Here is a 15,956-nt window from a genome sequence, read left to right on the forward strand (position 1 = left end):
CCAACTGGCGGGCATCATGGGCAGAGAAATCAAATTTCCAGTCGTCATTCAGTGTACCTTCAAATGGTACACCGTCACTGGGTAATTTGGTTAAGTCATGGAAAAGGGACTGGTCAATGACCATTTTTATCCCAAAAATTTCAGAAATTAGAGTGTTGTCCTGAATTTCAAGATTACAATAAAAAGCTTTAACCAATTCAGGATAAATAGGCAATTGTAATGACATAAAAGGTAGAAGACCTAAGTTTTGAAAGGCTTGAATGCAATCAAAGGTTTCAGCAGAAAAGAATTCCATATCAATAAACTTAGGGTCGATAATGGAACGAGATGAGAAAAGATTGGAGTACCGTTTCTGCTGTTCATCGGAAGAAAACACTGGGGAAGAGGACAATGATGGTGGAATTGGTGCTGTGGATGCGCTAGTGGCTCCGGAACGATGAGCTCTTGAAGCCGAAGCGGAGGCGGAAGAACCCTTTTGTTTCTTTGACGATTCTTCCATTTGAAGGAGTTTTTGCAGATTTTAATCGGTGAAAGCAAAAGAGAAATGAAAAAGAAGAAGATCACAATTTACGGGAGTTGATTTGATGGAGAAATGAGTGAGATACGAAGATTTGGAGGTTTGGGAATGGAGGAACGTCGTGAGAGAAAAGGGGCTGCGCAGGGATTTCTGGAAAATGTGATATTTATAGAGCAGGACGCGTGGTAATCGATTACAAGTAATGGTAATCGATTACAAGAGGAGGCAGCCTACTGGTAATCGATTACATGAATACTGTAATCGATTACAGGCTATCTGTTCTAGTGTAATCGATTACAGTATTCATGTAATCGATTACCAGAACAAGGAATAGCCTTTTTCTAAAAGAAAAACTTATTTCTAAGTCTAAAAACTTATACTATCTTAATAAATAATTATACTAACAAAAAGTAAATTAAATTAAACAACACAAGCGTTATACTCAATCAAAACACAATCAATCATTCAAAAAAAAAATTCAAACAAGATCAAACAAACAAAATAATCTATACACAATAAATAAGAGTAAATCAACCAATCATTCAATCAATCATCCAATCAATTCCTATTTTTCTAAATCTCTTACGTCTAAGAGCCCTAACTCTCTTCTAATAGAGAAGAACACTTCCTTGGGGAGAGGTTTTGTAAAAATATCAGCAAGTTGATTCTTAGTATCAACAAACTCTAATACACAATCTCCCTTTAGGACATGATCTCTAAGAAAGTGGTGTCTAATCTCTATATGTTTAGTTCTAGAGTGTTGAACTGGGTTTTTGGATAGATTTATGGCACTAGTATTATCACACTTAATAGGTATACGATCAATAATGATGCCATAGTCAGATAATTGTTGCTTCATCCATAAAATCTGTGCACAACAACTACTGGCAGAGATATACTCCGCTTCAGCGGTAGATAAAGCAACACTGTTTTGTTTCTTACTATGCCATGAGACAAGAGCCGATCCAATAAATTGACAAGTTCCACTTGTACTTTTTCTATCAGTTTTAGATCCGGCAAAATCAGAATCAGAATATCCTATTAAGTTACATGTTGAATTCTTAGGATACCATAATCCTAAATTGATTGTTCCTAATAGATATCTCATGATTCTCTTTACTGCACTTAAATGTGATTGTTTGGGGTTGGATTGAAACCTAGCACACATGCATACAATAAACATAATATCAGGTCTACTAGCAGATAAAAAAAGAAGAGATCCGATCATACCTCGATATTGTTTTATGTCTATAGACTGACCAGATTCATCTTTATCTAAGTAACAATTAGTGCTCATCGATGTAGACATGTGTTTTGCACTATCCATCCCAAATCTTTTGATCAATTCCTTGCAGTATTTGGATTGATTGATGAATATACCTTCTTGAGTTTGCTTGATTTGTAATCCCAGAAAGTACTTTAGTTCTCCCATCATTGACATTTCAAATTCACTTTGCATATCAAGGGAAAACTCCTTGCACAATGAATCATTAGTGGATCCAAAAATTATATCATCAACATATATTTGAACCAACAAAATATCATTATGCTTTCTCTTTATGAACAATGTGGTATCCACTTTACCTCTGGAGAAATCTTTTTCTAGAAGAAAATTGCTTAATCGTTCATACCATGCCCTAGGGGCTTGTTTCAAACCATAAAGAGCCTTTTGTAATTTATAAACATGGTTTGGTTTATCAGGAATTTCAAAACCAGGGGGTTGTTCAACATATACCTCTTCTTGAATTAAGCCATTTAGAAAGGCACTCTTAACATCCATTTGATAAAGTTTAAAATTCATTATGGATGCATATGCCAATAGCATTCTAATGGCTTCTAATCTTGCAACAGGAGCATATGTTTCTTCATAGTCTATTCCTTCTTCTTGATTATACCCTTTTGCTACTAACCTGGCTTTATTTCTAATAATTATACCATGTTCATCTAATTTATTTCTAAAAACCCATTTTGTTCCTATGATTGGATAATTTTCAGGTTTTTCTACTAATTTCCACACATTATTTCTTTCAAATTGGTTTAATTCTTCTTGCATGGCAATGATCCAATTATCATCTATTATGGCTTCTTTTATATTTGTAGGTTCAATCATGGATACAAAAGCCATATTATTGCATAAATCTTTAAGAGAGTGTCTAGTTGTTACCCCTTTTGAGATATCACCAATAATGTTGTCGAGGGGATGATCTCTTGAAGTTTTCCATTCTCTTGGGAGTGCATCATTGGATTTGACTTCATCTAGAGGATCTTCATTGTTTCCTTTGTCATTTCCTTTGGAATCTTGTTCATGAATGTTCATATGTTCTAAAGAATCTGCAATGTCATCTAGCATATTCTTTCTTGACAATATAGCATTAGATTCATCAAAGGTAACATGAATGGATTCCTCTATATTCATAGTTCTCTTATTATATATTCTATATGCTTTGCTTTGTAATGAATATCCAAGAAAAATGCCTTCATCAGATTTTGCATCGAATTTTCCTAGATTATCTTTACCATTATTAAGTACAAAGCACTTGCAACCAAAAACATGTAGATGAGAAATATTAGGTTTTCTACCATTAAATAACTCATATGGGGTTTTCTTTAAAATAGGTCTTATCAAGGCCCTATTCATGATGTAACATGCAGTATTGACAGCTTCAGCCCAAAAATACTTTGGAAGAGAAGTATCATTTAATAAAGTTCTTGCAATTTCTTCCAATGACCTATTTTTCCTCTCAACAACTCCATTTTGTTGAAGGGTTCTTGGTGCAGAAAAATTATGTCCAATACCATGTTCATCACAAAATAATTCAAAATCTTTATTTTCAAATTCACCCCCATGATCACTTCTAATGGATGCAATCTTGAGATTTTTCTTGTTTTGTATGACTTTAGCAAGTTTCCTAAATGCTTGGAATGAATCACTTTTATGTGTAATAAATAGTGTCCAAGTATATCTAGAGAAATCATCAACTATAACTAGAGCATAATAATTTCCTCCAAAACTCATGGTTCTAGATGGACCAAATAGATCCATATGCAATAACTATAATGGTCGAGTGGTTGAAACAACATTTTTAGGTTTGAATGAGACTCTTGTTTGTTTGCCCTTTTGACATGCATCGCATAGTTTATCTTTTTCAAATTTCAATTTAGGCAAACCAACTACTAAATCTTTTGAAATTAACTTATTTAAGTGATCCATGTTTATGTGAGCAATTCTTTTATGCCATAACCATGGATCATCATCTTTACTAAGAAAGCAATGATTGTTTTCTTGTTTTATGCTTAAGTCTATCATGTAAACATTATTGACTCTATGTACTACATGCTTTATATTAATGTCATGCTTATGTTCTATAAGACATTTCTGAGAATCAAATGATACTAGATAGCCTTTGTCACATAGTTGACTAACGCTAAGCAGGCTATGCTTAAGGCCTTCAACAAGTAGAACATTTTCAATGGAGTTTGAAGAATTTGTACCTATTTTACCCACTCCAAGAATTCTACCTTTGTTGTTGTCACCATATGTTACATGCCCGCTTTTCTTTGGAGATATATATGTAAAATTTGATGCATCTCCAGTCATATGTTTTGAGCATCCGCTATCTATGTACCACTTCTTTCTCAAAGACACCTGCATAATCAAGTTTTTGACTTAGGTACCCAAATTTTATTGGGTCCTTGCATGTTAGTATAAACTGAGGATCCTTTTGGGACCCATATCATTTTAATGTTACTGTAATTTTTCTTGAAGTAGCAAGTTGATATGCCATGTCCTCTTCTTCCACAGTAAAAACAAGTGATAGAATTAGAATTACATTTTTGTGTGGAAGTGGAAAAGTTTTTATGAACCTTTTGTTGTTTTTCAGATTTATACCCTAGTCCATTTTTATTAGACACATATCTTTGTTTACTTAATATAACATCTAAATTATTTCTACTATATGAAAATTTTGCAAGTGAATTTTTCAACTCTTTAATTTCTTTTACATATTTATCACAACAACTACAAGAATCTGTTATTTTCTTGTCATTAATAGTGGAGATATTAACTTTTTCATTTGTTTTAGAGATTGAGACTTCATTTCTAAGAAGATCTAATTCTTTGTTTAATTTCGAATTTTCATTTTCTAAATTTGAAATTGTTTTCTTTGATGATGAAACTAATTTTGCAAGTTTAATTGATTCTTTATGCAAATCAGCAAATGCATCTTGCAATTCATCAAAAGAAATAGATAAGTTGTTTGAAGATGTTACCTCTTCATCACTTTCGTAACTTTTGGCCATAAGGCAGAGATTTATCTCTTCATTTTCAGAATCTTTAGAGGATTCCAAATCATTTTCATCCCATGTGATGTATGCTTTCTTCAGTTTCTTTTCACTATGATTTTTCTTTTCAGATTTTTCCATCTTTTTCTTGAAGATGGGACAATCAACCCTCAGATGTCCAGGTTGATTGCATTCAAAGCATTTTAGAATAGAGGATGAATTTTCTGTCCTTCTCTTTGATTTAAAATTTGGTCGCCTCTGATTTCCTCTTACTTTAAGAAACTTGTTGAATCTTTTTACAAAGAGACTTAGATCATCATCATCATCATCTGGATCATTATCCTGATCACTTTCTTCTTGAATTGAGGATGATGCTTTAAGAGCAATTCCTTTCTTTTTCTTGTCATTTTCTTCATTTTGGTGCAATCTCAATAGTTCCATCTCGTGTTCCTGCAACTTACCAAATAAAGTGGCAAGAGACATGTTAGACAAATCTCTTGATTCAGAAATGGCCGTTACTTTGGGTTGCCATTCTCTACTTAAACATCTTAACACCTTGTTTATAAGATCCTCATTTTGAAATTCTTTACCTAAGGCTGCTAGATGATTTACTATATGTGTAAATCTCTTTTGCATACTCTGAATATTTTCATTTGCATTCATTCTAAATAATTCATACTCATGAGTTAGTGCATTTATCCTAGATCTTTTAACATCTGTAGTTCCTTCATGTGTTAATCGAAGAGTGTCCCACATTTCCTTAGCACTCTTACAATTTGAAACCCTGAAATATTCATCCATTCCTAGGGCAGATGTTATTATGTTTTTGGCTTTTAAGTTGTATTGTACTCGTTTTCTATCCTCTTCAGACCATCTATCTCTAGGTTTTTCTATGGTTATGCTTTCACTTGATGAACTACCATCTATTGAAACTCTTTCTACTGTGGTGGGTATATAAGGCCCTATTTCTATGGCTTCCCAGATATTTAGATCTATTGCCTCGATAAAAATTTGCATTCGGGTTTTCCAGTAGTGGTAACCCTCTCCATTAAAGATTGGAGGTCTATTGATAGAATTCCCTTCCGGAAATAAGGAATTTGCTGAGGCCATCTTTTTCTTGAAGCTTCTAAACTTTATACAAGAATGAAGCTCTGATACCACTTGTTAGACAAGTGGCCTCAGATATCTTAAGAAGGGGGGGTTGAATTAAGATATTCCAAACTGTTTCCCCTAATTAAAAATCTATTTCACTTTTTACTCAAGTTATGAATTCCCTTAATGACAATCTTCTTAAATATTAATTCAAATGAAACAATTTGAATATGAATATAAAGCAATAATAAATAAAGGAGATTAAGGGAAGAGAAAATGCAAACTCAGTTTTATACTGGTTCGGCCACACCCTTATGCCTACGTCCAGTCCCCAAGCAACCCACTTGAGAAATCAAAGATCAATCAAAGAACAACTCAAGTGAATCAAGAACAATTCAAGAGTTCAAGATAAGAATCAAGAAGAATTCAAGACTCAAGAAGAAAGTTTAGAGTCAAGAATCAAGATTCAAGGTTCAAGATCTCAAGAATCAAGATCAAGATTCAAGAATCAAGAGAAGGCTTAATCAAGATAAGTATGAAAAGTTTTTCTCAAAAATTGAGTAGCACGTGATTTTTCTCAAAACATGTTTACCAAAGAGTTTTTACTCTCTGGTAATCGATTACCAGATTGTTGTAATTGATTACTAGTAGCAAAATTGTTTTGAAAAAGTTTTCAAATTGAATTTACAACGTTCCAATTAATTTCAAAAAGCTGTAATCGATTACAATGTTTTGGTAATCGATTACCAGTGCCTTTGAACGTTGAAATTCAAATTCAAATGTGAATAGTCACATCCTTTCACATAAAAGCCTTGTGTAATCGATTACACTAATTTGGTAATCGATTACCAGTGACTGTTTCTGAATAAATTAAAAGATGTAACTCTTCAAAAGGTTTTTGACTTTTTCAAATTGGTTTTAAGTTTTTCTAAAAGTTATAACTCTTCTAAATGGTCTTCTTGGCCAGACATGAAGAGTCTATAAAAGCAAGACTTTGATTTTCTTTTCAATACACTTATTCAATCAATCTTTTACAAGCCTTGAAACTCTTTGAACTTCTTCTTCTTCTTTGTGCCAAAAGCTTTCTAAAGTTTTCTGGTTTTCCAAACCTTGAAAACTTGTGCTATTCATCTTTTCATTCTCTTCTCCCTTTGCCAAAAAGAATTCACCAAGGACTAACCGCCTGAATTCTTTTTGTGTCTCTCTTCTCCCTTTTCCAAAAGAACGAAGGACTAACCGCCTGAATTCTTTTGTGTCTCCCTTCTCCCTTGTCAAAGAATTCAAAACGACACAGTCTGAGAATTCTTTTGATTCTTCCCTTTTCCCTAATACAAAAGTGTCCAAAGGACTAACCGCCTGAGAATTATTTTGTATCCCCATTCACAAAGTATCAAAGGTTTAACCACCTGAGATCTTTGTCTTAACACATTGGAGGGTACATCCTTTGTGGTACAAGTAGAGGGTACATCTACTTGGGTTTGACTGAGAACAAGAGAGGGTACATCTCTTGTGGATCAGTTCTAGTGGAGGGTACATCCACTAGGGTTTCAAAGAGAACAAGGGAGGGTACATCCCTTGTGGATCTTTGCTTGTAAAAGGATTTTTACAAGGTTGAAAGAAATCTCAAGGACCGCAGGTCGCTTGGGGACTGGATGTAGGCACGGGTTGTTGTTGAACCAGTATAAAAACTCTTGTGTGTTTGTTTCCTTCTTCCCTACTCTTTTACTTTCCGCTGTGCATTTAATTTCCACTTTTACTTTCTGTTAAGTTTCTCTTCTACTCCATATTCTCTTAACAACATAAGTAAAAGCCTTAGAAGAGTAATTTTTTAATTAGTAAAGGTTTAGGAATAATTAATTCAACCCCCCCTTCTTATTTATTCTGAGGCCACTTGATCCAACAGTTTTTATCATTGCTAATCGAATTACGGTGTTTGGCACCGGTTACAGCACAAGGCCAAGGGGTCACGCAGGGTTTTGATGGTTGTTTGTTAGTTCCAAAAACAAAAGCCACCAGTAGGGGGTAAAATGGTCATTTCTTGGAATTTTCTGACTTAAACTCACCCAGGCCAACATCTAACTCGCCTGGGCCATGGGAAAGCTTCATCCTTAAGCAACCAGATCGCCTGGGCGAGCTTCCCCTTCACCAAATGGTCGTTTCCTATAAATAGCCATGTAGGGGAAGGGTTTCAAGGGTTGGAAAACTGAGGAAAGAAAGGAAAAATGTAAAAAAGGAGAAAGAAGAGAAGAAAAAAAGCAAAGTCGAGGCACTACCGAATCGACCGTGGATCATTTCCTACATCATTTCTCTTGCTAGCCTTGTACCCTGTGCAACAATCGGTTAGTTTTTCTTAAGGTTTTGATATAAACTATGTACCCTTATTAGGTCCTTTGTGAGATTATGTGTGCATTTATCGTCTTCACTTATCGTTGGTAATTTCATTTGTACTTGTAAGACTTGGTTCTAATCGGTGGTCACTAGTGTCATGAAATTGGTTTTTTTTAGTATGACTAGAAAGTAATAAACAAAACCAAAATGAAAAAAATCAATTCACAATCAAGCTTCTTTTCGTCAAATATCACTTAAGATCGTTTCAAGGTCCAACACCTTAACGGTTCTCTTCGCTTTTTTCAAATGAATTAAAACATCGTTTGAAGGTCCAATGCCTTAACAGCTTTTTGTTTGCATTTAAAATGAATCTTTCAAAAAAGAAACATGAGTTCTTATTAAAGAACTACGTATGTCTGATTTCCTCATTGCACTTGGAGATATGTAGAAGTAAAGGCAACACCCTTGTCGATTCAAAAAAATAATAATATTGAAAAAGGGAAAATAAATAATTTTGAAGTCACATTTTGCACACTCGATTAAAGGTTGTTGTCCCTTGTGATGAGCGCGTGGGGAAATAATTGCAATTATATCAAAAGTTCCTATAATTAAGAGTTTCAGAGTATTTATAGAACTAGGCTTAAGAAGATAACTAAGTCTCTAATAAGGCCTATTTACATCAAACTCAAGCCCATTACACAAATAAACAAAAATTAGGAATTTTCATAAATTTACGCTAAAGGTGTACGTTAAGCCAGACAGCTCGCACTAAGTTTGGCAGCACGCACTAAGCCTAGGTGTGTTGTTCAACAATCTTCAACGTGCTCTATTTCAGCTCCTTGTGATTTTCTCCTTCCTTTCCTTTGATGAGTAGTCCATCCTTGATCATCTTGGTCATCTCTTCTTGTAGAAGCTTGGCTCTAGACCTTGTCATTGGCCCCTTTAACTCATGAAGCGTTTCTAGGTCCTTATGCTCTTTGAATAGCCCTCTATCACTCTTCGACTCCTCCTCTAGGGTTTCCAAAATGGAACTGCTGCTCCAGCCACCACCACGTCCACCCAGCGATGACAGTGGCGAACAGCACCAGCTAGTGCCTCCTCAAGTACATCCTCTCACGGTCCCATTCCTCCATGCCAAGAACCCCGACGAGACTTCTCCCCAAACCACCGCCACGGACACCAAGCTCCGCGGCAAGGGAGCGCCACAGGAGGAGTTTAGTGTCGACCACGTGCTGACCAAGCGCCGCCGTCGTGAGAAGCTGAATCATAAACAAGGTGCTTTAGATTTTTCCCTCCCTTTTCTCCAAAAATGAGGTGCTTCAAATTTGCTCATCATTGAAGGGAATCGAATTGAAAGGAAAAGAAAGTGCAGAATGGAGGACATTCTATTGCCAACACTCTTTGAGTAAGCCCACAAATCCACCGATTCCGACGTCGACCAAATAAGCTATACTCTTTTGTCTCTCTTTTTGTTTTTGTTTTTGCGTTCTTCATCAGTTGGACATGCTTTGTTTTGGGGTCCAGAAGGTTGTGAAGAAGGGGTGCGAGGCTCTGCATAGATGCGAGGACATTTTCAATAATCTAGGTTTGTTAATGAGACCAAAGAAGATATCAGCACCACCATTATTCTAGTCGTTTTTTCAGTAGTCCAACACCTGTTTTTCGTTTTCTCCTTCATGTTATGGCATTGTAACTCAAAGTAGTTTTTTAATTACTATGCTATATTAATAGCTTATATGTATGTATCTGTTTGGGGATTGTTAATGAATATATATACATTATGTTGACAATTCGTCTCAGAAAAAGGTATATCTATGCTATGCAGCTGAACCCCCGAACACTGAGCTAGCTGTCAAATTGTTACATAAAGCTTCTGTTTGTGGGAATCTTTGTGCCCAGTACCAGCTTGGGCTTTGTCTGCATCGCGGTGGTGGGAGGGTCCGTAGCAATCTGAAAGAAGATGTTGATACTCTATCCATTTCCTCTTCTCTTCTAATTATGAGTGAAGTAGTGAATCTTTTCTTTCAAAGGGGTGTGTGTGTGATACGAATGAAGGGGGTGCCATCAGCAAGCATGAATGAAGGAGTGCCATCAGCAAGGCCCAACAGGAAAAGCACAAAACCAAAGTAACGGCTGAGTGGTGACGTGGCCGGGCTTGTCCCCTGTTTTGCCTACCATTTCCATAGAGCAGGATCTTTTCCGTTAGTGCAAATCCTGCTAAAATCCAAATTCTGTTAGGATAATAGCTCTATATATGCAGCTCATGTAATAAGGAAATGGCAATGAAAATTATCTTGAGAAATTCTGTGTTAGGAGGATACTGGCCCTCGAAGTCCAGTGCATTGTTTTTCCTTTCCCTATCAGTGTGTGTCAATGGATTGGAAATCTGCTTGGTTCTTGGCTTATATAATATTGGGTGTTTTGGATTCTTTTGTTATTGTGACGTGTTGTGATCTTTGGTTTTAACAAGTTTTTTTTCCTGGAACAGGCAAAATGGTATATGAAAGTTGCAGAGGGTGGGTATGTCTATGCTATGTTCAATATCTCCTTGTGCTTCTCCTTTGGGGAAGGATTGACACGTAACCATCAACTAGCAAGAAAATGGATGAAGCGGGCTGCGGATCGTGGCCATAGTAAAGCTCAATTTGAGGACATGCTCTCTTTTATGTGAGTATTTATCCTTGTATTGTATGGTGCTCCTTTGTGCTTTGAATATTTGCCACAGAATAAATTGAACATGACATCATGGCACTTTTGTTGAATCTGTGATTTTGCCACATTAATTTGTTTTCGAAGCTTTTTAATCAGATACTAAAGCCATTTGCTATAAGTTTTTTCTATGACTTTCTCATCTTAAAACTTTGGGTCTATTCTGTGTTACTTGGTTACATTCTCTATGTTGTAGACATTTGTTCTGCTAGTTTTCAAGTGTATTACTAATAAGATATAGACTTGCATATTATTGACTCGTGCAAAATGTGATTTTGCACCTGCACACCGATCGTTATTTGTTTGTTTCAGGTTTTTTTTCAGTCTGGCATTCTGATATTTGCTCTTTCAGTTGGAGTTCCACCTGTTTTACCAATCACTTCAACTCATTTTTTTGTTTCATTCATATAATATTTGCTCTTTCAGTTGGAGTTCCACCTGTTTTATCTAGTCATGTGTTTTAATGGTGGTTTTTGCTCTTCCTACAGGTTAAAGAGAAGCGAGGAGAAATTCAAATAATAAAGTCTGTTTTAGTTGGGAAAGCTTCTGAATACTTGAGAAGTTACTTCGCTAGTTTTGCTTGGGTCCATTGACAAAAGCTTATTGCAGTTCTCTAAACTTGCTTCTAGCTTCGCGGGGGGTAAGAGATTACAACCTATTCACAAACTTGTATTGATATTATTTTGTTATTTCTTGGTCATTTGATGGTACATTCTTGCTATTACTTTAGCTTTTTATGAACTGAGAAGTGGCCATTATAGTTTAAATAAGGGGAAAACTGAATTATATTTCTTGATAAAAAAAAATACAAGCACTAATGTGATTATAATATATAGGCTAAGCCTAATAAAAACATGATTTGGAAATATAGGAAACAAGTCTATCATAATAATTACGGGGCAATTACATGGATGTTTATGACCTGCTGCAATTGACAAGTAAATTTTGTTTTAATTATTATTTGAATTCTGGTTCATATATTCTTGTTTGTGTTTGCTTTGGTAAATTACTGTGCAAATGGAATCTAAAGTTTTAGGAATCCCTTTACAGGCCCACGAGTTTGCTAATGAACTTCGTGCTAGTTTAAGGTATGTCTTCATTCTTTAAAATTGGCATTCTTACTTCATAGCGCTGTATTTAACAATTTTTGTGCATGAACCTAAATTATTCCAATTTATTCAACCTTCTATGTAGTTATTAGGTCCAGTGCTTCGTTTCTGCCTTAAAAGCATTATCAAAAAAGGAAGTTCATTATGGGATTTATGCCACAACGGAACAGCTAAATAATATGTAAAATGCTTTGATTAAGTCTGAATTCATTATCATAATTGTGATTATAAGTAATGCTTCTTTCTCCTTTTATATATTGTAACAATTTCTTAATTAGGAACCATTAAATTTCTTTATTTGTAAACAAAATAAATGAATTATATAATTCCATGATGTTAACTATTTTCTCTCCTATAGTTTGTTGCATGAATGTGGAGATATTAATATAAGTTAATGCAACTGTTTCCTATCATATTCTTTAAAAATATAATTACTATAGTATGGATTTTGAATTTTAGTGAAGTGGACATGTATCATGGATAAAATTACTATTTAAGAATTTAATGCACAGGAGTATACAATGTTGATTGTGAAATGAATGTTGATTGATTAATTTTTTACTCAATGTAATTATCCTTTCTACTTTGATGCTTGGTTAATGGTTTCTATATATGATTGTGCAGCAGAGCTAGTGGTCTTTAACACATTGACGTATATACACTAAGGGGGGTGTATTGGATTGGGATTTTGAGAGAATATTTTGACAAAAACAATCTTGAAGATTTTAAAAGATTATGTGGGATTGTATTGATTTTGTGGGATTTTAAAAGATTTTTTTTAAAAGACTTTTTACAATCAAGATTCTTAACCCAAGATTTTAATGGATTTCTAACACAGATTTTTAAGATTTCAAAGTACTTTATGGATTTTTAAGATTTTGAAAGATTAATACATTTTAAACAAAAAAATAACGGAAGTTACAAAAGTGAATGAAAAAGATGATAAATAAATTATAATGTTTGAATAAAAAAAATAAAAACGATAGAAATTTTAAACCTTTTAATAACAAAGTCATTATTGCCTAAAAAAATAATAACAAAGTGATTCTCACTTCATGTTCGCCTAATTATTAGCATTTCTCCACATATCTGAACCTATATTAGTCCTCCATATATTAGCATCTTCTCGTTCCTGCTCTTGTGTTTGAACAATGGGTTCATGATCATTGTCTTCGTAATTTGGTAACACTGAAGATGAAGATGAAGACTCGTCAGTAGGTTCCACTGGAAATTCATCAGAACGACATTCTTTGCGAAGAAAATTATGAAGTGTTGCACATGCCAACACAAGCTCTGCTTGTGTTTTAAATAGAAATGGAGGTGCTGACTTAAAAATTGTGAACCGCGATTTAAAAATACCAAATATCCTCTCAATCACATTCCTTAAGGATGCATGCCGAAGATTAAATAATTCCTTTTCATTTTCAGGGTCATTACCGTGACCTGCAAAATCTTGTAGATGATATCGTACACCTCGATATGGGGCTAAAAATTTGCGTCGATTAGGAAATCCACAATCCACCAGATAATACTTACCTTGGGGCACTTTAAGTCCATTCTTCCTTGCCAAAGCATCACTTAACACCTTGAAATCATGTGCTGAACCCTCCCACCCGCTAAGAACGTACATGAATTCCAAATCAAAGTTACAAGCAGCTAATACATTTTGTGATATATTTCCATGACGATCACGATAACTGCTTACATCTCGTCCTTTTACTGATGCGGGAATATGTGTACCATCAATAGCTCCAATGCAATCCTAAAGTGTGTGTATCAATAATCATAAATATTATTATAATAATCACAATTATAATTATAATTTTGTTATAATTAGATAATGATCACATACCTTAAAATAAGGATAAAACCTTGTGCTTTCCCTTATTTTTGCAGGCACAGTTGAGCCTGGTCTAACCATTAAATCAGGTGCTAATGAGTTCAGAGCTTTCAAAATCTTGTGAAAATTTTCACTTGTAGCAAATTGTGATCGGCCAAATGTATTGCAGATTACACAATATCGAGTGTTCTGGCCGACAATCTGTAGGAATGATGCAAGCATTTCTTCAACACAAATAAATCTTGTATCCTCCAAAGGTGTTTTTTCTCTTATAATCGTGCACAACTTTCAAAAGACATCAGGATACATCCTATATACTTGTCGAAAGATTGCAGGATCATCGTTTAATGCTTTGTGTATATAGTCATATCCCCGACTAGTAATTTGTCGTCGAGTTAATGGACGTTCAATATGTTCACCACGCATCATATTCAAAAACTGATTTAATATATCTATTAAAGCATAAATTGCCATCACATATGTGTATGTGGCTTCATAAAATTCTTCATTTGTTTCCTCGTCATCTATATCTTCATCATTTATATCTTCATTATATATATCTCCATCCATTTCTTCGTTCTTTATGTCATGGTCATGGTTATAAGTCAATATCAAAGTTAATATCAAAGTTAATACAAATTCATATATAAAATAAATATAATTAAAGTTTAACCACAACAATTTCACAAAATATATAACCTAAATACTTCAACCATAATAGTTCGACCAAAAAACAAACCAAATATTTCAACCAAAATACAACCATAATAGTTCGACCAAAAAATAAACCAAATACTTCAACCAAAATAGAGACCCAAAAGATATAGTTCAACAAACTCACGATGTTTAAAATAATATGTTAATAATAGATGATCAAAATATTAATTATTCCCTAACTTAAAGTTTATCCAAGATGAGCGTTCTTCCGGTGACATCTTCAAGAAAAAATCCTTTTTTGCTTTAGTATTTAACAATTCAGCTATCTTGAAACGCGTTATGTCATCCAAATTTGGAATTTCTTTTATAACATCCCAAATAATACCCTCGAGCTCTCTATCTCTATCTCTATCTTTTTCTCTTTTCTCCATCATGTTGGATATTTTTTCAAAATTCACAGCAATAGTCCCAATGCCAACAGAAAGATTTTCCAGAATGTTGCCTTGATTGTTGATCCCAACAGCGCTTGAACTCCCTCCATACTCGGATCTCCTTCGCTTGTGACAGTTTTGTTTTTCTATGGGAACCTCTGAATCTAAAGGGGGGTGGGATGGTGGACTTGGTTGGTTTGGTGATGGAGGCTGATATGCTGGTTCATAGTTATTTGGTGTTATGAATGTATCACTATTAGGATCATATGAAAATTCTTCTATCCCAACAGTTCTATTTTCTGGCTCAAAAGTTGTTGCATCAGTATCATCTGGATCGACTGATATAGAATTATTCCCGCTAGAAACTCCACCCCCAACAACGATCTTCAAATACTCATAATCAACCATACTTTTTCCTCGAAGTTTGCTGTGACTTGGGTGGGACTAAAAAAAAAATCATTGTTAATATACTACAAATATTATAATTTACTAAATTTATAACTATTAATATATTTAAAAGATTATGAACTTAGCTCACCTTTAAGTAATCTTTCCATACATCCTCATGAGCAGTGAAAGTTTTTCTAATTGGGTCCCATCCAAAGCCAGAGTTGTTGCGCATAAGGGTTGACATCATGTTATACTGGTTTCGAAACCCTATTAAAATTAAAATTGGAAAATATTTTAAAATGATAGAACCCTATGGCCCTACAGATATTGGACAAAGAAACTTCTGATAGAGGCATTCTCTCTCATAGTAGCATAAAAATGTCAAATGAACTATTTTGTATGCTAAATTTTGTAATAATTAAATTTGACAACAAAAATTATATATTAATATAGACATTGATTGTGGTATATACTGGTTTCTTGTATTTATGAAATTATTCTATAATAATTGTATATTTATCTGTTGGTACAGGATTTGATTAATAAATTTTTTTTATTATACAGAAAAAGTAATGATATTTTTTATTTAAAAAAAAGATATT

General features: G+C 34.2%; 2 protein-coding genes and 1 long non-coding RNA gene across 3 annotated transcripts; 1 reads left to right on the plus strand and 2 right to left on the minus strand.

Moving 5' to 3' along the window:
- The first annotated feature begins 10,517 nt into the window (after window positions 1-10,517).
- Window positions 10,518-12,375, plus strand: LOC114374085. The gene is made up of 4 exons (XR_003658520.1): window positions 10,518-10,885; window positions 11,416-11,567; window positions 11,978-12,015; window positions 12,122-12,375. It is a non-coding gene; the product is annotated as an uncharacterized LOC114374085 (long non-coding RNA).
- Window positions 12,376-13,017: 642 nt separating this feature from the next.
- On the minus strand, window positions 13,018-14,418 carry LOC114373716 (protein ALP1-like). The gene is made up of 2 exons (XM_028331238.1): window positions 13,889-14,418; window positions 13,018-13,798 (listed from the first exon to the last, which is right to left on the minus strand). The coding sequence occupies exons 1-2, from the start codon at window positions 14,096-14,098 to the stop codon at window positions 13,100-13,102; spliced, it is 909 nt and encodes a 302-aa protein (XP_028187039.1). The 5' UTR covers window positions 14,099-14,418; the 3' UTR covers window positions 13,018-13,099.
- A 258-nt stretch (window positions 14,419-14,676) lies between these two features.
- Window positions 14,677-15,595, minus strand: LOC114373700 (uncharacterized protein At2g29880-like). Its single transcript, XM_028331218.1, has 2 exons — window positions 15,503-15,595; window positions 14,677-15,408 (listed from the first exon to the last, which is right to left on the minus strand). Exons 1-2 carry the CDS (start codon window positions 15,584-15,586, stop codon window positions 14,758-14,760), a joined length of 735 nt encoding a protein of 244 aa, XP_028187019.1. The 5' UTR covers window positions 15,587-15,595; the 3' UTR covers window positions 14,677-14,757.
- Window positions 15,596-15,956: the final 361 nt, after the last annotated feature.

This window comes from Glycine soja, chromosome 11, assembly GCF_004193775.1.
Source record: "Glycine soja cultivar W05 chromosome 11, ASM419377v2, whole genome shotgun sequence".
In the NCBI taxonomy this organism is placed as follows: Eukaryota; Viridiplantae; Streptophyta; class Magnoliopsida; order Fabales; family Fabaceae; genus Glycine; species Glycine soja.